Source organism: Onthophagus taurus, chromosome 1, assembly GCF_036711975.1.
Source record: "Onthophagus taurus isolate NC chromosome 1, IU_Otau_3.0, whole genome shotgun sequence".
NCBI classification, from domain to species: Eukaryota; Metazoa; Arthropoda; class Insecta; order Coleoptera; family Scarabaeidae; genus Onthophagus; species Onthophagus taurus.
This window is the reverse complement of record NC_091966.1, coordinates 33,917,285-33,937,982: the sequence shown is the minus strand read 5'-3', so window position 1 is coordinate 33,937,982 and position 20,698 is coordinate 33,917,285. Positions and strand designations below refer to the sequence as shown.

The 20,698-nt window shown below is 32.4% G+C and overlaps 4 protein-coding genes across 4 annotated transcripts; 1 reads left to right on the top strand and 3 right to left on the bottom strand.

The window, feature by feature from the left end:
* Nucleotides 1–268: 268 nt before the first annotated feature.
* On the bottom strand, nt 269–1,458 carry LOC111429245 (single-strand selective monofunctional uracil DNA glycosylase-like). The gene is made up of 2 exons (XM_023065108.2): nt 604–1,458; nt 269–557 (listed from the first exon to the last, which is right to left on the bottom strand). The coding sequence occupies exons 1-2, from the start codon at nt 1,108–1,110 to the stop codon at nt 297–299; spliced, it is 768 nt and encodes a 255-aa protein (XP_022920876.2). The 5' UTR covers nt 1,111–1,458; the 3' UTR covers nt 269–296.
* A 95-nt stretch (nt 1,459–1,553) lies between these two features.
* Nucleotides 1,554–2,539, bottom strand: LOC111429244 (single-strand selective monofunctional uracil DNA glycosylase-like). Its single transcript, XM_023065107.2, has 2 exons — nt 1,899–2,539; nt 1,554–1,851 (listed from the first exon to the last, which is right to left on the bottom strand). The coding sequence occupies exons 1-2, from the start codon at nt 2,469–2,471 to the stop codon at nt 1,582–1,584; spliced, it is 843 nt and encodes a 280-aa protein (XP_022920875.2). The 5' UTR covers nt 2,472–2,539; the 3' UTR covers nt 1,554–1,581.
* A 189-nt stretch (nt 2,540–2,728) lies between these two features.
* On the top strand, nt 2,729–8,671 carry LOC111429242 (RNA polymerase I-specific transcription initiation factor RRN3 homolog Tif-IA). Its single transcript, XM_023065105.2, has 7 exons — nt 2,729–3,378; nt 3,440–3,592; nt 3,652–3,878; nt 3,938–4,172; nt 4,229–4,407; nt 4,458–4,716; nt 8,456–8,671. Exons 1-7 carry the CDS (start codon nt 2,843–2,845, stop codon nt 8,625–8,627), a joined length of 1,761 nt encoding a protein of 586 aa, XP_022920873.1. The 5' UTR covers nt 2,729–2,842; the 3' UTR covers nt 8,628–8,671.
* Nucleotides 8,655–9,821, bottom strand: LOC111429243 (putative sugar lactone lactonase YvrE). The gene is made up of 2 exons (XM_023065106.2): nt 9,712–9,821; nt 8,655–9,649 (listed from the first exon to the last, which is right to left on the bottom strand). The coding sequence occupies exons 1-2, from the start codon at nt 9,753–9,755 to the stop codon at nt 8,701–8,703; spliced, it is 993 nt and encodes a 330-aa protein (XP_022920874.2). The 5' UTR covers nt 9,756–9,821; the 3' UTR covers nt 8,655–8,700.
* Nucleotides 9,822–20,698: the final 10,877 nt, after the last annotated feature.

The following is a 20,698-nucleotide window of genomic DNA, read 5'->3' as shown; positions in this document are numbered from 1 at the left end:
TTCAATGGAGCGTGAATTTGTTATTTCGAATACTATAAAGCATTAAAGAACCATCCCCATTTTGTTATTAACTATAAAATTAATAAAAAAAATTTGAAAATAATTTAGAATATTTTTAAAAAAAGGCACCATCTATTACTGTAAAGAGGAACCAACGAAACATGCAATTTACATCTGTTATAAAAAAAAGTATATCGCCTTAATTACACTCAAATTGCAACAATATCTTAATTCTAAAAGAGTGGAAGTTTAAGAAATAAAAACCGCATTAATTTAAAAGTTTTATACATAAACACTTAATTATTATTACTAAAATATTGTTTTAAATCAGTTGTATCCAAAACATTTTGTGCCGTTTTCGACCAATTCCGACCAGCCATCCGGCTTGGATGTCGCATATAAATAACTTCAATATCTAATTGGGACTCCTGAATGATCTTAACGGCTTGTTTTTCAGTGTATCTTCCCACAGCAACAATAATCTTAACATCTAATAATTTTAAGATGTTGACCAAAGTTTTACCACAAATATTCTCAAGATCTTTTTTTATTTGTCCCTAAGAAAGTCGTTGAAATACATTTACTAACAAAAAAATATCTGACTTTTAGTTTGTCTGGTGTAATATTAGCACATCTTTTTCCTTCTTCTTCCTTTTCCATAAAAGACAAGGGACAAAAATTGTATACAAAAGCATTTTTAAAAAAGACTTCTGGAGTTCTACATAAATTCTTAAAAAATCCGTAAAATCTTTTTCCGCTTTGCTCACTTCGATGGCATTCAAATCCTTTAATTTGTTTCTTGGGACACTCATTTTTAGGTTTTTCCACTTCCCCGTTCATTTTTAACCATTCCTTTGATATATTAACTTCACCAAAAGGAATACCAGTTTGGCACATACCCCACGGACCTGGATTAATCCTTAAAAATAATACATCCTTGGTACCTTTACAATAAGTTTTTACGAAAGTTGAATGTGGTTTCCATGCATATTCTAATGGATTGTAAATGTAGTGTGCAGGAGAACTAAATGTTAGGTTGTTTAATTCCTTGGATAATTGGTCTTCATATTTTAAAAAAATTTTTGGAATATTCTCGTCGTTGGCTTCCATTAAATGTGGATTTTTATCTTCGTTTGTGGTTGATTTATCTGGTTCTTTTACTGGGGATAGTTTTAATTTCTTTCTTAACTTTTTTAAGGCGTGCCTTTTACTGCACTTAAAAGTTTAATCTTTTTGGGCAATTTATAGACAATTATCTTATCTATTATTATCATAGATTAAATATATATATACACTTATTATCTAGAAAACTATAAAGCATTGAAGAACCATCTCCATTTTGTTATTAACTATAAAATTAACAAAAATATTTAAAAATAATTTAGAATGTTTTCAAAGCTAATGCGCCATCTATTATTGTAAAGAGGAACCAACGGAACATGTAATTAAAATTTACATCTGCTATTAAAAAAAGTATATCGCCTTAATTACACTCAAATTGCAACATTATCTTAATTCTAAAAGAGTGGAAGCTTAAAAAAATAAAAAAGGCATTAATTTAAAAGTTTTATATATAAAAACTTAATTATTATTATTAAAATATTGCAACAAATCATTTGTATCCAAAACATTTTGAGCCTTTTCTGCCCAATTATTATTCCCAACAACCCTTGGGCTTGGATGTGGCATATAAATAACTTTAATATGTCCTAATTGGAACCCCTGAGTTATCTCAATGGCTTGTTTTTCAGTGTATCTTCCCAAAGCAACAATAATCTTAACATCTAGTAATTTTAAGATGTCCACTAAAGTTTTGCCACAAATATTCTCAATATCTTTTTTTATTTGTCCCTAAAAGAAAGTTGTTGAAACCCATATACTAACAAAAAATATCTTACTTTTAGTTCGTTTGGTGTAATATTAGCGCTTTCTTTTTTCATAAAAGCCAAGGGACACAAATTGTATACAAAAGCATTTTTAAAAAAGGCTTCTGGAGTCCTACATAAATTCTTAAAAAATCCGTAAAATCTTTTTCCACTTTCCTCACTTCGATGGCATTCAAATCCTTTAATTTGTTTCTTGGGACACTCATCTTTAGGTTTTTCCACTTCCCCATTCATTTTTAACCATTCCTTTGATATATTAACTTCACCAAAAGGAATACCAGTTTGGCACATACCCCACGGACCTGGATTAAGCCCTAAAAATAATACATCCTTGGTACCTTTACAATAAGTTTTTACAAAAGTTGAATGTGGTTCCCATGCATATTCTAATGGGTTGTAAATGTAGTGTACAGGAAAACTAAATGTTAGGTTGTTTAATTCCAGGGATAATTGTTGTTCATAGTTTAAAAAAATTGTTGGAATGTCCTCTTCATTAGCTTCAATTAAATGTGGATTTTTATCTTCGTTGGTGGTTGATTTATCTGGTTCTTTTACCGGAGATAGTTTTAATTTCTTTCTTAACATTTTTAAGGAGCGATTAAGACCTTAAAAGTTTAATGTTTATGGGTAACTTATGGATAACTATATAAGATAGTTATTATACTTAATAGATGGCGCTCAAAAACTTATTTTAAAGCTATATTCAAATTATTTATTTTTATTCTAAATATTATCATAAATATATTAATAATGCGTTGTAAGATTGAGATTAATTTATTTTTGTTAAAAAAATAAACGTAAATAATTTTTTGTTGAAAATTGATAAGAAAAGATAAAGTGAGGTTATGAGTAAACGTCAAACGCGCAAAAACACGTTTATTTAGACGTCAGAAAATCATATGTCAACGTGCAAAAAGTGTGGTTATAAGTATTAATTTGAGTACAATACGGTTAAAATGTCGATTTTGGATGGTAGCGTGAGAAGTTCTCGTGTTTCAATATTAAAGGCACCAAGCCTAAGAAGTTCATTGGTAAAATCTGCCCCGAAAGTGAGATTCAAATTACCCGATTCAAAAAAGATCGAGTGTATATTGCACGAATTCGCTAATGGAACAAACACTAGAGACTATGAGAATTTAGTAGTTTTAATTAGAGACGCTGAATTATTAGATGATGATATTTTCGATTTACTAACAGAAGCTACACAGTGTATATCATTGTTGAGCCATGAATTAAGACTTTTTGTTGAAGCTGTTTTATCCTTAAGGTGGACGCATTACAGCAGTAATGTTACTGGAATTTATAAATCCTTTTTGTTAAATCTGTTATCTGCACATAATTATCATGTTAAATATGCTGTTAATAAGTTGGTATCTAATTTTATACCCGAAACGAACGACGAATGGATTTGTGGAATACCGAATGATAGCGATTTACAAAAATGTGTGCATATACATTGGGTTTTAAATATATTAATTAAAGTTGTACCTATGTAAGTATTTTAATCCTTTTTAGGTTGGTTTGAAATAAATTTGTTTCAATTATTATTTTAGGAGTCAAGAAGTAATTTTAAACGCGTTTAGATCACATTTTCCATATCATAAAAAATCAACACATGTTCATGAATTCTATATACATAATTTATTATTGGTATTGGAATATCAACCTGAATTTAGATTGGAAATTTTAACATTAATTTTTTCAAAGTATGTTTTAAATATTTTATTATTAATGTGCTTATAAAAAAACGTTTCATGTATTTTAGGTTAGTTATATTAGATGTAAATGCTCCTAAAGATGAAATTGAAAAAGCCAAATGTGATTTTATTGCTGATAATTCAGCGATTCAAATGGGTGGTGAAGATTTTGAGGATAAAATACATCATACAATAGGACACACTTTGGATGTATGTATTGATAGGATATTTAATTATTTTGTATCTGAATGTGAAGATAGAAGAAATGGAAATTTAGATTGGGATAAATTAAAATGTAAATTAAAAAAAAAAATTCATTTATATGGTTAAAATAATGAAGTGATTTAATTTTAGTGTTATATAGAGATGTCATCTCAATATTTGATAAAATAATTCTTCCAACACATAATATCCACCATATACAATTTATAATTTTTTATTTGTGTTGTTTTAAAACGGCTATATCGGAAGCATTTTTAAATTATTTATGGAAAAAAGTTTGTTCGCCAAGTATAGCTTCTGTTGTTAGACAAAGTGCTGTTTGTTATATCGCTAGTTTTATTGCAAGAAGTAATTTTATTCCGCTTTCGTAAGTATGCTAAAAAATTGATTGTTTATGAATAATTTGAATATATTTCTTTTAAGGATGCTCAAAGGAACGCTTCAACAAATGTCTACTTGGGCTCATTCATATATTTCAACTCTAGATGAAGTGGAATGTGTTAATTTTGATGTTAGGACACATTCGGTTTTTTATAGTGTTTGTCAAGCGATATTTTACGTTATTGCTTTTAGACAAAAAGATCTTTTTAATACAAAGAAAAGTAAAAAAGGAATATTAATAATTTTTAATTATTAATTTATTTTGTTTTAGATTTATCATTTTTAGAAACGTTAAATTTAGCAAAAATTGTTACATGTAGATTAAATCCTTTACGTGTTTGCCAACCAGCTGTTGTTAAAAATTTTGCAGCAGTTACAAGAACTTATCAATTAGCATACTGTTATTCAGTAATCGAACATAATTCTAGAAATATTATGAAAACTATTTACCATGATGATAAAGGTTCAACATTAACCACTGATAATATTTTGGATAGTTTTTTTCCATTTGATCCATATGTTTTAAAACGGTAAGAAATTATCCAATGGAAATAATACAGTTCTTGTCAAAAGTAAATGTCTAATTTGAAAACGATCATTTTTTTAACACTATGTGAATTTGACTTTAGATGCAATATACAAAAATATATTTCCATAAAAACCAGGGCTAGTAAGTAGGTTACTACTTACTTTGTTGCACATATGACATAAAATGCAACATGTCAATATAATTTGACATTACAGTAAAACCTTGATATTTATTTATTTTATTTCACACACCAAGTTGGGCACAGAACAGGACAAACCCAGAAAAAACTATGCCTAGAAAATTACAACAAAAAATAGAAAAAAAAATTTACAAATATCATGAAAAATAGCGTAACATATACAGGGTTTCCCAAAAGTAACGGATATATTCGTTAAAACAATTAAGAACAGTTTATGGAAAAATCGCTGAAACGGGTCTAAAGATTAAAATTTTTTGCAATTGTTTGGTATAGATTTTAAAATTTTTCCGCTATTTTTAAACGAGTAATGTTCTATAGATAAGCTAAGCCTTGACGTCATAGAGATGAGCGGAGCTTATACCGACTCCAAACATTTTCGTTGCTAACTGTGTTGCTAACGGTAAATCACCATATGCAATTTTTCATTAGTGTTAAAATAAAATAAATTAAGTTAAGTGATGACATTTCAAATGACATTTTTTGGCGATTTATGTATATTTATGTTATTATCTTTGACGTCAGACTTAGGCAGTCTATTACGGAATATGAAAGAGGACTTTTTCTGCATCTAGTACAGTCAATATTAATATTGGTTACATAAGAACATTTTCGAGAAAAATTATGTTAAAGTTTCATAATTTTCCATTCATTTAAGATAGCAAAATAGCAGTAGCTATGCGTAACCATGGCAACCAACTGTTTCAGATATCAAAAATTAATCATTCTAAAACAACTGGTTGCCATGGTTACGAATGGCTATTTTTCTACCTCAAATGAATGGAAAATCATGAAACATTTAAGGCAATTTTACTCGAAAATTTTCTTATGCAACTAATATTAATGTACCAAATTCAGAAAAAAATCCTCTTTCATATTCAGTAATAAAAATGGGGGATTGCTATTTGAAAAAATAGCGATGACGTCATAACTAGCTTAAAAATGGCGGAAAAAATTTAAAATCTATACCACAAAATTTAAATCCTTAGACCACTTTCAGCGATTTTTCTATAAACCGTTTTTAATTCTTTTAACGAATTTATTCGTTACTTTCGGGAAGCACTGTATATACAGGGTGTCATACAAAAAACGCCCCAAGCTGTAACTCTGTCATTTACATTCCGATTTTCATGAGCGAGGTATCAAATGAAATGGTTTGATGAATACTATGATTTATGCTACAAATAAATATTCTCCAAGACCATCTTTAATTTTGAACGATTATTAACTTTTGTTGTTCAAATTGCTCCATATATTTTTCTTCACGTCATAGGATAGAGATGCTTTTTCTGAATCCATTGATGTAAAATACATCAATTTAGAATGTAATTTTAGCAGAGAAAAGACACTGTATATACAGGTTGTCACACAAGAACGCCACAAGTTGTAACTCTGTCATTTACCTTCCGATTTTCATGAACGATGTATCAAATGAAATGGTTTAATGAATGCTACAATTCATGCTGCAAATAAACTTTTTCCAATGCCATCTTCAATTTCAAGCGATTATCAACTTTTGATGTTTAAATTGCTCGTTATGTTTTTCTTTACGTTATAGGATAGAGATTCCTTTTCTGAATCTATTAATGTACAATATATTAACGTTAATTGTAATAGTTAATAGAGTTGTGGAAAATGTCTATCCCCAAGCCGGTGCGCTGAAAATGATCGAATGTGCTAGCCATTCTCATCATAGGAGAGTTTTGAAAACTGTTTAAACAAGGAATAGAAGTATAAAAACAAATAATCCAGTATGAGCAGTCGGGGTGGGACGCGAAAATTAATACTCTCCAGTAGTGGGGGAGAACCAATTACGTGATTAATGATTTTGAAGTATGTTAACGCATCACTACAACATCGACGTTGACGGAGTGATAAAAGATTGAAGCTATGACATGTAGGCTCCTAATCAACATAATCCATGTTAGTCCTGAAGCTGAGGACCTCTACTTATATAAAGTTGATATTGGGGATTCCAAACTGAGCTACAAAAATTTAACACGCTGTGAACATCTGCAAAATATAATACTTTAATTGCTTTGATGTCTATAACATTTTCTGTTGTTCTAAGCACAAAGCCAAGTTTTGGAAACGTGTTTCTCAAATGTAAGTTTTTGGTCAAATGTTACACCAAGATCTCTAATATGAGATACTCTCGATATGGCTGCGCCCCCAAGACCATAGTTGTATTAAATTAAGTTCAACTTTCTTGTGAAAGAAATTATATAACATTTGCTCAAATTTAGCGTAATGAGGTTCGACTCGCAGTTCTGTTGCAAAGCGTCAACGCCACGCTGCAATCCAGAGGTGAGGACACACGTGTAAATAATTTCAGATCATCAGCATACATTAAGCAGTGAGAATGTTTCAAACAGCAAATATATCATTAATGTAAATATTAAACAAAAGGGGTCCCAAGTGACTAGATATAGAAAAGGAACTAGATTTATGTACTTTGATTAACACTATCTGAGTTTTTCCGCGCATATAGAAGGCAAACCATCCGACCAAGTAGCCATCGATACCAAACTGTTGAAGTTTTGAAATTAACAGATTATGGTCAACTCGGTCGAACGCCTTGCTGAAGTCTGTGTAAATAGCGTCTATTTGGATAGATTCATAGAACGTAATATGTAATTGCTATATTCTAACAAGCTCTCGACTGATCGACCCGCGAAGAAATCGTGTTGTCTGAAATCAATTTGGTTTTTGACCATGAAAAATAATCTTTTGTATATAAGTTTTTCAAGTAATTTGCTAAACATCGATAATAATGATATAGGTCTAGTGTTAATAACTTTGCTACAATCGCCAGACTTAAATATTGAAAGAACATGTGCCTGCTTCCAGACACGCGAAAAAGCTCCAGACTGAAGTGATTTATTAGTTCTTAATAATAATTGTGGGTATTCCATCTGCCCCAGGCCCCTTCTTAGCGTCAACGTCACTCAATGTCTCCTCAACCTCTGGCTGCTCAAAATACACCGCACCGGGAGAAGAACCATTAAAAATGTACAGTATTGAAAACTGAGTTGAAGGGAGAACTAGAAAAATTCGGATGTAGCCGCACGTCTCTCAAGACGGCTAAACTCGAATTTTTCTAGTTCTAGGTCTAGCCGTCTTGAGAGACGTGCGGCTAAATCCGAATGATTCTAGTTCTAGGTCTAGTGTTAGTTCTAGTTTTACATTAGCACTATCATTAGACCTAGAACTAGAATCATTCGGGTTTAGCCGTCTTGATACTAGACCTAGAACCAGAAACATTCCTAGATTCAGAAAATCAGAGTTATCATAAAGACGTCACCTTTTCCAAGCAAAACTTTTCCTTTGCAAAACTACCCAATGCCTGTACTATTAAGCTATGTTGCTTTCTATGTGGGATAGTGCAAGTGCAGAGCAGTTTCGTAACTATGGTTACTGCATTCATATCTTGCGAGTTATATGAAATTCCCTGTATATTATTACGTTTTCAAATAAGACACTTTTGATGCAGGCTATACAATAAATGTTTGAAAATGTACTAAAAATGGTTTTAATTTTTTAGATCTGGTGAAAAAATTAGACACATTTATTTACATTATAGAGATAACGAAGAAGTTCCATCACAACGACAGGAAATGGATGTAGACGATGATTTTCTTTGTGAACAAGAAACTTCAAAGCATCTTTTAAAATTTTCTTATAGTTGTTCTCCAGGATTTCGCGTGACACAATAAGGAAGTGATTATTATGTTTTTCCTAAATAAATCTTTATTATTTATTAACAGCTTTTATTTTAACAAAATTATTTTATGGTAAATTAATAATATCACCAAAATTAGCTGGATAACCACTCGATTTTGTATTTGAAACAGCAAAAACGCTCCCAGCGGCTGGTTGACGTATTCTTTCCTCTTTATTTAACGCGTATCTTGATGTAGTAACATACAAAGTGGTGAAGTTGGTATCACCCCAAGCAACGGATGTAACAAATTGTGCTGGAATTGGTACGATTTCTACAAGTTTTTTTGTGCGCGGGTTTACTTTAATAACGGCCCCTCCATTATAAAGAGCTACCCAAAGATTATCATCGCGATCGATCGTCATACCATCGGGATGTCCCGTTATAGCTGGATGATCGTCAACGTCAAATACAATTTTTGGGTTTGAAATTGTACCAGATTTATCATCGTAATCATATTGTCGAACTTGATTTGTAGGGGTATCGATGTAAAAGAATTTATCGTTTGCTTTATTCCAAGCTAACCCATTACTTATATTTACAGGTCGTATTAAAACATCGGGATGTTGTAAATTATTTTTTGTAAATTTATATAAGGCACCTTGATTAGGATCTACATCGCCTTTAGAATTTTCATACCCCATTGTACCAAACCATAATCTTCCTTGTTTATCGGCTTTTCCATCATTGAATCTACTTTTGGGATATTCCGGTTGAACAACAGCTAAATTTTGTGTTTTACCCAAACCTTTACCTCCATCCCATTGGATTAACGTTAATGTACGGTTTAAGCCACCAAAAAAATATGTTGTGTTCGATTGGGATGGAATAATTACGGATAACGAACCATTTAAATTAATGTGTTGAAGGTTATTCGATTTGGGATGGTAAGAATACAATCCACCTGCGTGAATATCGACGTAATACAAAGTTTCTGTTCGGTAATCCCATACGGGACCTTCAGCGTGATCCACTGGCTTAGTTACTTGAGTTACACAAGGATTTGAACAAGAAAAACTTTGGAAATTGAAAGAAAAATAAAAAATATATTTCGATTTAATTAGTTTTGTGAAACTTACCTGTTCAATAAAGACGTAATTGTCAAAATTAACAAAACAATCATGTTGAAATGAAGAAAATGAAAGTTCGTAGCGATTGGATGCAGTCTTAATTGTTGTTTACGCGTTTGAGGTTGCGTAGTTAGTTTTTATATAAACAGAAAAATATGTTTGGTATTTTTAGATAAATACTAATGTTCTACATATTTCTATTGTTTACTTAGATTTAATTATTTCTTTGTAATGTATTCTTGGTATTTGGTTTAAAACTTGGGAATAACATCCTTTTTTAATTTTATAGAAAAATTCCGAACAAAATGTAATTATTTATAACGCGTTCTAAATACTGTGTAAGTGTATCTAATTCGATTGAACAAAATAAAAAATGCAATCAAATATTAAACCGAGGAAATCATAAAGGCAATAAAAAAAATCAAATACAATGAGATTTTCTAGCTAAATCAGTATTTCTTCCGAATGGTTTTACTATGTAGATTCATCAAGGAATAACGTCGTCAGCTACTAATACCTTTGACGAAGTTTGATCAATTACTTTGCAAAAATCTCATCATTGCGAAGGTAATATCAACGCATCTTAGTAAAGTCACGCTGCATATGTCTTTGTAATTAATATCCAATATGAGGGGCATTTCTGTAACAATATGTTTTCTATAAAAACTAGTATTCTTCTAGAATTGTCATCTTGAGTTTATGCTACCCGTGACAGTGTTCGTCTCATTTAAAATTTACCACAACATGATTGAGTTGAATCTAGACTAATATAAATTTCCTATATCAACTTTATCTGTCCATGAAAATACTGACACAGAGGAACTGTAACACTATTCTAACTATAATACTTTCGACCATTACGAATCTTCTACAGCTTTTGCAAACATTTTGTTCATGGCGAAGGTTCATATTTGCTGTAAAACCGGAGATGAGGTTGGCATTTGACGTACTTAACTGCATGTGATGGTGGATGAATCCATAACAATTCTACCTCTGGGAACCAGTTACCAACACATCTTCGCCAGATATCGTGCATGTAATGTTACAAAGTCAGATCAGTATTTTAATGAACTTAATTAAACATGTATAAGAGAAAATGCCAAATTTTTATGCTGGATTTCAACTAATATGCGAGTTTTACTCTGAAAATATACTTCCGTAAAATTAATGTTTTGGGTAACACAGCATTTGTTTAATAATGAAATTTACTACAGTCTCATCCCATCTCTTGGAACTCTACCTATGGTGATGAGAGGTGGTTTGGATCAATTTTGATATTGATTTCAACGTTGTTGCTAATTGCTACGCATACTAATTTCTGAAATATCACCTATAGCTGAAATAAATTCAGTACCAACCCGGACACTCCTAACAGTAGGCTTTTATAATAGCTGCTTTTCTCCGACAACTTTATATCCCGAATAAATCATAACTAAGGTTGTCCTCTTGGTCACTTGCTCAAACATGGATTCGCCAAAGAGTATTTTCTTGTCCACAGAATAGTAAGGAGCAAGTATCATACAACTTCACCATCAGCGTTTTTATCTCATTTTTTACTTTTACCAGTGCTTTAAAACAATTTTCAAACGAATCATTCAACATTGGACAATACGGAAAGATTCAGAAGTATACATGGCTCTTGCGAAGCAGTTTGTAGAAATGTTATCTGTGAAGCCGCAGAAGAAGCTCTGAGAGAAAACAGTGGGTTGTTCAATGGAGCGATTTGACGAAAAATGCATTGAGGAGAGGAAACTACAGCAGTGTAGAGCCAGACAAACTGAGGAGGAGTACAAAGCACGGAGAAGAGAAAAAAGGAGATCTCATAAACGGAAAAAGAGAGACGCCGTAAATGGTGAACTGAGAACAATCATCCTGTTAAATTCGACTTACAAGATATGATCTATCATTTTATACAAAAGCTACCAGTTCCAGAAAACGTTTGATGAAAGCCATGGAGGAGTTTAATATACCTACGCACCTAATTCTGCTAGTAGAACAAACATTAAGGATAGAAAGCGCAATAAGAATACAAAATGAAACAACACCAAGATTCAGAATAAATAAAGGATTGCGTTAGGGTGATGTATTATCATGCATATCCATCAACATGGTACTTGAGAAGGTTATACGGAATATTGGTATCAACACGAGATGGACGATTATTAGCAAAAACATGCAATTACCTTTGCTGATGATGTTCACATCATTTCAAGGTCAGGAAGAGACATATAAGCCTTCTGCCTATTAGAGAAAGTAGCGTACAAAAGTAAGCTATTAAATGAAACCCAAATAATACAAAATATATGCACGCAAATCCATCAACAAGATATCTGTATAACGTGGCCATAGCAGAGCATAACGTGTTAACTATAGAGCAATTTGCATACCTGAGTTCACTCGTCACATCGGATAATAACACCGCCGAAGTAAGTAATCAAAAGAAGAATTCTTCTTGCAAATAAAACTTATTAGGGTCTGATGACCCAACTAAGATCTGGCATTTTGACAAGAAGAACAAAATCTCAAGTATATAAAACCTTAATACGACCGGTGCTGGTTTGTGGTTCGAAATTTGGGTAATGTCCAAGTATGACTAAAGATAATGGTGAAGACGCTATAACCTTGAATTATATACAGTGTATGGGAACCCATACATCCATATATCCAAAATCTCTAAATATCATTAACTATAGAAGCAAAATATGGCACAGAACAGAATGCGAAGGTTCTTAGAACAGGCTAAGACCCATAGAGAGTGTCATGCCACTGATGATGATGAAAAGAACTGATTTCGCAGCTAAGTAGTAGATCAGCTCATCTTGGCAACCACGTCTATATGGGAATTTCAAAGAAAGCTGAAACTAGTTCAGGTTTGAATTCGGGTGCGGGTTTCTGGTTCGAGTTGAGGGTTTTTGTTCCGGCTTGATAAGTTAGTTAACAAAGCAGGAACAACGATTAATGTTGAAATCTCTTTAAATGCTTCAATGCAAAAGCTTGGTAGGGCTTCTAACAAACGGTGGCAAACTATTGGTGCAACTTTTTCGTCACAGCATGTAATTAGTAAGAAATGTTTCCCAGTTATAGATGAGTTCTGGAAGTTGTTTGAGTTCTAGAAGTTGTTTTTCAAGTATACGCTTGAGTTCCTCAAAATTTACTTCAATCTCTTAAAAAGTCTGCAATTCTCATATTAATCATCAGCTCATCTTCTATGATTTAAAATTCAACTGTATAACTGAAGTAATAGATTACACTGAATAGAGCAACCGAATTTATGAAGTGTCATTTACTTTTAAATATTACTCTTTCCTTTCCCATTACATATATTACGGATTACTAACTCTAACTAAGATATTAATTACCAAAGGCGAAGACCGTCAGACAATATCATGAGTTATGATAGAGTAGACAGTTATGTCGCACCACAAGATAAGTACCTAAACGGGATATGGAAATACCGTTATGAAACAACTACTAACAATAAGTGTAGGAAACGTAATACGGGATGGAATGAATGTTCTTATTGTTCCATATCCAAGACATCATGATAAAAATGGAGTTTTCAGTAATATAAACATTTATTGTTTACTATTTTCTTCTCTAAGCTAATAAACTTGAAAAAATCTTGAAAATTCCTTTAGGCATACCTGGACAAACTAGAATGCGAACTATATTGATAAAATAGTAAAAGACAAGACATGCATTTATTGATTTATACCATATTTTACACCAAAAAATTGTCGTTAAAATTATTGCCATTGATGAAATTTTTGTTTTTAACGGTTTTATTATATTTAAAAATTGTTCGAAAGTTGATTTCTTGTAAAATGATTCTATAATATTGACTAATCATACAGGAAAATCTAAACTTCAAAATGGAAGAATCCGTTTTAGGGAATCTCACATAGTTTATGATCAACAAATTTTTGGAGTTTATGCTATTTTGTGCTATTTTCTAGAGTTAACGGTGGCATTCATTTAATTTAAAAATGAGCGAAAAATCAATTTTATAAAGGAAACTCTTATCTATGTAATTGTAAAATCCGTTTTGGAAAATCTCATTTCCTTTTTGTCATATAACTTTCTGAAGTTGCCCGAAATTTTTTATTGTAGTCGGTTGTATTCCATTAATTTAAAAATAAAATAAAAATCGCTTTCTGGGAAAGTTTTTTTATAATGTTTACAAATTATTAAGAAAAATCTTATCTTTCTAATGGTAAAACGCGTTTTGGGAAATCTCAATAGTTATTGACTTCCAAATATTTGAAGTAAATTGAAATTTTCTACTGTTAACAGTTTCATACAATTATTTCAAAAATACGCGAAAAATTAATTTCTGGGACAATTTTTCTGTAATCTTTACAAATCATAAAGGAAAATATTAACTTTGAAATGGAATAATGCGTTTTGAGAAATCTCATTTAGTTTTTGTCCTAAAATTTTTTGAAGTTGATTGATATTTTTTCCATTCGGTTTATGTAAATTAACATTTTTAAATCTAGGGACCTTGGTGTTACATCTATTTTGCCAGCATTTGGGAACGTGGTTCAAGCACGTCCATTCTTTGCTCTTAAGTCTAAAATCAATTGTAGACAACATTTTTGTTTGCTAGTAGCTCGGTTGAGAGTAACTTGCTTGAATATACTCAATATATTTTATCTTCTCTGGATGATTCTTGTCAAGTTGATTCAGTTTATACTGATTTTAGTAAAGCTTTTGGCCGGGTGGATTACAACTTACTTCTGTTTGAACTAATGAAGTTTGATATTCAGAGAAAACTTTTGCAATGGTTTTCTTCCTGTCTGAAGGAGACAATTGCAATGAAACAATCTGGCATTTATATTTATTTGGTTATTTCTTTCCATCTCAATGTTAATATAATTGAAATAAAAAAACTATGTGTAGTTATACAGGTGTCCCGCAACGATTGTACAAAACTGCATCAGCGTATTCTATGATCAAAAATAAACAAAAAAAGCCTAATAAACATAGGTCCGAAAATGGACCATTTTTGAGATATTCAAAGATTTAGTTTCATACGTTGATATTGTTAACATAATGAATTTAAATTTGTTTTTATAATAATTAAGTCGTTACTATGATTACGATAAGTTGTCTAATCAAAAAAAATAATAATACTTCACGAAATTATTATTTTACTATTTAATTTAATAAAACTATTAAGTATGGCTCTTATTAATTACTCTAAGGAAGAGATGGCGGATATGGTGTATTGTTACGGACTAGCTGATGGAAATGCGTCGTTAGCAGCTCGTCATTACGCGCAAAGGTTCCCGAACGGACGATTGCCTAATAGTCACACCTTTAGCAGACTATTTCTCAGATTAAAAGAAACGCGAAGCGTAACCCACAGCCATTCCACGGAGAGACATTACACAAGGCCGGTGGAATTAGAAGAAGCAGTTTTGAGAAGAGTCGATGAAAATGCCTCAACCAGCATTAGAAGAATTTCTGCACAAGAAAACATTAACAAAACAACCGTTCACCACATTTAAAGGGAGCAGTTGCTTTATCCTTATCATTACAACACCGTTCAAGCTCTAACCGAAAATGATGGCGAAAAAAGAGAGATTTTTTGTAGGTGGGCCATACAGGAAGAGGTAGTAAACGTCGACTTTCCCATAAACATTGTATTTACGGATGAAGCAACATTTACTCAAAGCAGAATTTTTAATATTCATAATGCGCACGTTTGGAGCGATGAAAATCCCCATGCAATACTAGAAACTCGTCATCAGTGGCGATTCAGTGTTAATGTATGGGCTGGAGTTATAGGTGATCAGTTATTAGGTCCATTTTTTCTTCCAAAGAGATTGACAGCCGATGCCTACATACATTTTCTACAAAATGACCTTACAGAGGCATTTGATGAATTACCTCAACAAATTCTAGAAGATTGCTACTTTATGCACGATGGAGCACCAGCACATTATGCACGCGCTACTCGAGCATACTTAAATAACAGATTTGGCAATAAGTGGATTGGCCGAGGATGTCCTGTCCCGTGGCCACCTCGTTCACCAGATTTAAATCCGTTAGATTTTTGGTTTTGGGGACATTTAAAACAAATTGTTTATTCTGAAGACGTTCAAAATGTGCAGGATTTGAAGAATAAAATTAGTAACGCATTTGACACAGTAAAACAAATTCCTGGTATCTTTGAACGCATTAGAAGTTCATTTAGAAAACGTATCCGTTTGTGTTTAGAAGTAAATGGTGCGCATATTGAACATTTATTATGACATGAATCTTTTCCAATTTGTTAAATATTCGTTGTTTTTATGCTGGTTGAACGATTTTCTTCGACAATCTTTGTTACTTGTTTTGTTAAATTATTAATGAACTGTATTAATTAACTTAATATTATCTTATTATTTATTAAACTTTATCTTAACCATCGTAACCATGGTAATCATATAATTACTACATCTAAATCGTTAGAATTAATGATGTTTACAATAGGTCAGCTTATGAAACTAAAACTTTGAATATCTCGATGCAGTATTGTACAATCGTTGCGGGACACCTGTAGATGGATGGTTTTTTAATTGTCGGCTCTACCGGTTTCGATTGTTACATTCAATCATCTTCAGGAGCTAGCCACGCATTAAACATATTTTTAAGAAACATATCTTGCTTATTGTTTTAGCTGTTATCTTCTTGATTGTGATTATTATTTACTTCCTCTTCTCTTTGTTACCTTGTTAATTTACTCAAAAACGATTTCTTTGCACCACTACATGCCATGTGTTTCTTTTCGTTTATTTTTGAGGTTGTCAACACAACCTGTGTGTTCAAGGCCTTTTACTGTTTAATATTTATGTTAATGACATATTTGACGTCGTTAATTATGCTCAATGCTTTATGCGTGCTGACGATTTAAAACTCTTTCTCCGTATCTCCTCACCTCTTGATTGTTGTAGATTGCCATCTGATTTAGATAATCTTCATGCTTTTTGCTTAAATAATCGCCTTTCATTAAACTTATCAATGTATAATATTATTTCTTTCTCTAGGAGGAACTTTATTTGATACACATATTGATGCTGTAACCTCCAAAGCCTGGCGTATATTAGGATTTATTATGAGAATCATGGCAGCTTTTTCTAACATTGATGCAATTAGAAATCTGTCTACAGCACACTTAACTTTTGCAGCGTCGTTTGGAATCCTCAGTATCACTCGTATATATTTAAAATTGAGCGTATTCAATCTATATTCCTCAAGTACCTTTGTTTTAAATTTTCCATTCAATACATTGATTACTAATCAACTTGTATTTCTTTTCGTATGGTAACTTTCAGCCAGCGTCGCATTTGTGGGGATATGTTATATTTTTATAAACTTTTGAACAATAAATGTGGTTCTCCAATGCTTGTCTGTTCTATAGGTGTCCAAGATTACTTTGCTTTGACTTACTATATATAACATCTACTCCTAGAACCAATGCCTGTCAAAACTCTCCTTTATTGAGAATGGCGAGATCCTCAAATCATGTTAATATAGATCTGTTTCAGCATTCTCTATGCATTTAAAAAATTGCTCTTTGCTGCAGTTGGTGTTTTGCCTCGGGCGTTCATTTGATATGTTATATTTATATCACCTAGAATTAGTTTTATTTTTCTCCTTTTGATTCACTTTTGTACCATTATTCTTAATTCATTTTTATTATTGTGAACTGTAATTCAACTGGTTGTTTGTGATACAGTGTTATTGGGTTCGACCTGTTTCTGTACCCAATTGAAATATTGACCTCATAACAATGTTAGTGGTTTTTTGGATAGGTTTGAAAACGCACTTTCTTTGATTATGCCATCTAGTGACGCGATATTTTGCTTGGGGGACTTTAACATAGATGCGCTTAACTCTGCAAGTGCTGCTTATTGTAATTTTTGTGCACTGCTGGAAGTATTTAGTTTAAAGCAATATATTGATGAGCCCACTAGAATTAACCTTCGTACTAATTGATTTTGTGATTGCGGATGACGGTGCTCCTGTTGTGGCTTCTGGTGCGGTGGCGGTTCATGACATTTCTGATCATCATCTCGTTTTTTGTACAATTGCTTTGACAAATTTCTTCCCTCCTTCCGTCGTAAGAACTTTCCGTAGTTTTAGAAACATTGATAGTGAATTGTTTATGTCCGACTTAAAAGAAGTTCAATGGCATTCCATCTTTGATTTCAATGATATTGATGCCAAGCTGAATTTTCTAAATAATAATATTGTAAATTTATTTGATCGACATGCGCCTATTGTAACGCACACGTTTACAAAAAAAACACCTTGGCTAACAGATAATGTGAAACTTTTGATGGATTTAAGGGACAAAGCACTTCATAAATTTAAACACACAAACAGTTTACATGACTGGGACTATTACAAAATGTTGCGGAATTATACTACAGGTGCAATAAAAAGAGAGAAAAGAGCGTATGTGGAGTTCTCGGCAAGGAGTAAAAATAAAAAGCAATTATGGTCAAGTTTAAAGAAATGTGGTGTCCATTATAACAAAAATAGAGAGATTCCTCTTTCACTTTCTGATGCTGATGAAATTAACAACTATTTTTGTTCAGTACAAAGTGACGGGTTGCCAGATGTAGACCTTTTAAATTTTTATAGTAACAATGTTAAAGATTCTGTGGATGTGTTTGAGTTTACTGCGGTGACGGAGGAGGAGGTAGGAGATGCCTTAAGTGCTATTTCTTCCAATACTCAGGGAGCTGACCAGCTTTCTATATCTATGATAAACATATGTTCTCCCTTGATCATACATTTCATCAGACACATTTTTAATTTTTGTATAACTGAACATGTTTTTCCATCTTGCTGGAAAGAGTCGATCATTTTACCCATCGCTAAAGCAAGTAATCCTAATGCGGTGTCGGATTTAAGACCGATTAGTATTTTGCCGGTGCTTTCGAAGGCATTTGAAAAAATTTTAGCAAAACAACTTAGACATTATCTGAATGCGTGTAATATTTTGCCTGAATTCCAATCTGGGTTTAGACCTCATCATGGCTGCTGTGGAGCGCTTTTGAATATCACTGACGACTTGTTGTCTGCGGTTGATCAGGGGAAGATGTCGGCGCTTGTTATGTTGGACTACTCCAAGGCCTTTGATACTATTAATCATTCATTGTTGTTGAGTATTTTGCACTACATAGGCCTTGGGTGTGGTGCGATATCGCTGTTCGCTGACTATCTGGCGGGTAGGTCACAAAGTGTCATGATACATGGAAACAGATCTAGACCCACTGAAGTCGTATCCGGTGTACCTCAGGGCTCTGTGTTGGGTCCCATTTTGTATACGGTGTATACATGCCGGTTATACGACTGTCTGCGTCATTGTAAGTATCATGCTTATGCTGATGACACTCAGATTTATTCCTCTTTTAATGAAAAAGATCTTGCTGTTGCGCAAAGACATATCAACCAGGACCTGGATGCACTAGTTAGCCTTTCAGAAAGGCATAATTTAGTTATTAACCCCGATAAGAGTAAGTTATTATTGTTCGGGAGTAAAGCGTGCAGGAATAGAATAAAAAATAATATACAGATTTTTGTTAAAAATAGTCCATTGAATATTTCAAGTGAAGCAAAAAATTTGGGTGTCATACTGGATTCCGAACTTCGTTTTACGCAGCATGTTAGTTCGATGATGCGGAGGTCGTACTGTGCTAACGAATAAAAATATTGCTCTGTGAAACACTTGTTTTGTCTAATCTTAATTATTGTGATGTCGTTTACGGACCTTGTCTCAAGGGCCGTGACAAATACCGTATCCAGAAGCTACAAAACTCTTGTATTAGATTCATTTCTGGTTTGAGAAATCGCGATCGAATATCTCATGTTTATGAGGATATCGGTTGGCTGCGTATGGCTGCACGTCGTAGGTTGTATGCCCTTGTTTTCTACCACCATGTGCTGAATAAGAGGGTACCACAGTACTTGTACGAAAGAATTCGTTTCCGAACTGACGTTCACAACGTTAATGTACGTAAAAAAGATTACCTGGCAATACCGCGTCACAGGCTTGAGCTGTTTAAGAGGTCGTTTCCTTACACCATTGTTTCCTATTATAATTCTGTTCCTCCTGAATTCCAGCACCTTGGTGGTATCTCCTTCAAGAAGAAAATCAAAGGGCTTTTTCTGACCTGTAATAAATGACTAGGTCGCGCAATTGTTTTTTTTTTCTCTTTCTCCGAGACTCCATACACACTATGTTATGATTGCTGGTTTTTCGTAATGCTTGCACTTTAATAGTTGATTCGTGGCCCTTTCGTTTCTTTTATTTTTTTTTTTAAGTTTATTATTTTTACCATTAGTTAGTAGTTAGTTAGTTTAGTTAGTTGATAGATTTTTTTATGGGGTGCCGGAAGAACAGATCAGTGTTCTTCACTGTTCTGAGGTATCTCCATTTGGCGCACATTTTTTTTCTTTTTTCTTGTTGTTTGTTTTTTTTTAATATGTATACAATTTTTCTTTTGTTATATTATGGATATACTTATATTATATTATGCGTCAATAAATAAAAATAAATAAAATAAATAAATAAATGTACAACATTTAAAAGGTTTTAATTTTTTTTTGAAACTAATATTATTTGCCATTAATTTCCACCAAAATACTCAAATATACATCGAGAATTTTAAAAATATATAAAATATACTCAATTCTATACATAAATTATAAAGATATAAATATCTTTAATGTTTTAAGGATAAAAATTAATTAAAATTGGTATAAAATCTGTATAAAACTATCTCAAATCAATATTTTTAATGAAACCCATCCAAATCAAAAAATTAATTAATCAGTTTTCCTACTCACTTAATATCTCCTTAATTCCCCAATTTACTAAAATCCACCTCAAAATTTTCAACTAGCAATCGAGAAGTTGTCGTCAGCAGACGACGAAGACCCCGTTTGGGGAAACATTAAGCGCGTGGGGGGCAAGTTCAAGCTTTAAAGCGCGAGA

Excerpts from the sequence above, each read along its gene's own strand:
- LOC111429242 (XM_023065105.2), top strand. The coding sequence starts at position 2,843 with ATGTCGATTTTGGATGGTAGCGTGAGAAGTTCTCGTGTTTCAATATTA. Across the intron at positions 3,879-3,937 it reads AGATTGGGATAAATTAAAAT|TGTTATATAGAGATGTCATC; the intron begins GTAAATTAAAAA and ends ATTTAATTTTAG. Across the intron at positions 4,717-8,455 it reads GATCCATATGTTTTAAAACG|ATCTGGTGAAAAAATTAGAC; the intron begins GTAAGAAATTAT and ends TTAATTTTTTAG.
- LOC111429245 (XM_023065108.2), bottom strand. The coding sequence starts at position 1,110 with ATGGAAGCCAACGACGAGAATATTCCAAAAATTTTTTTAAAATATGAA. Across the intron at positions 558-603 it reads TTACACCAGACAAACTAAAA|GGACAAATAAAAAAAGATCT; the intron begins GTCAGATATTTT and ends CGACTTTCTTAG.
- LOC111429243 (XM_023065106.2), bottom strand. The coding sequence starts at position 9,755 with ATGATTGTTTTGTTAATTTTGACAATTACGTCTTTATTGAACAG. Across the intron at positions 9,650-9,711 it reads ATTACGTCTTTATTGAACAG|TTTTTCTTGTTCAAATCCTT; the intron begins GTAAGTTTCACA and ends CAATTTCCAAAG.
- LOC111429244 (XM_023065107.2), bottom strand. The coding sequence starts at position 2,471 with ATGTTAAGAAAGAAATTAAAACTATCTCCGGTAAAAGAACCAGATAAA. Across the intron at positions 1,852-1,898 it reads TTACACCAAACGAACTAAAA|GGACAAATAAAAAAAGATAT; the intron begins GTAAGATATTTT and ends ACTTTCTTTTAG.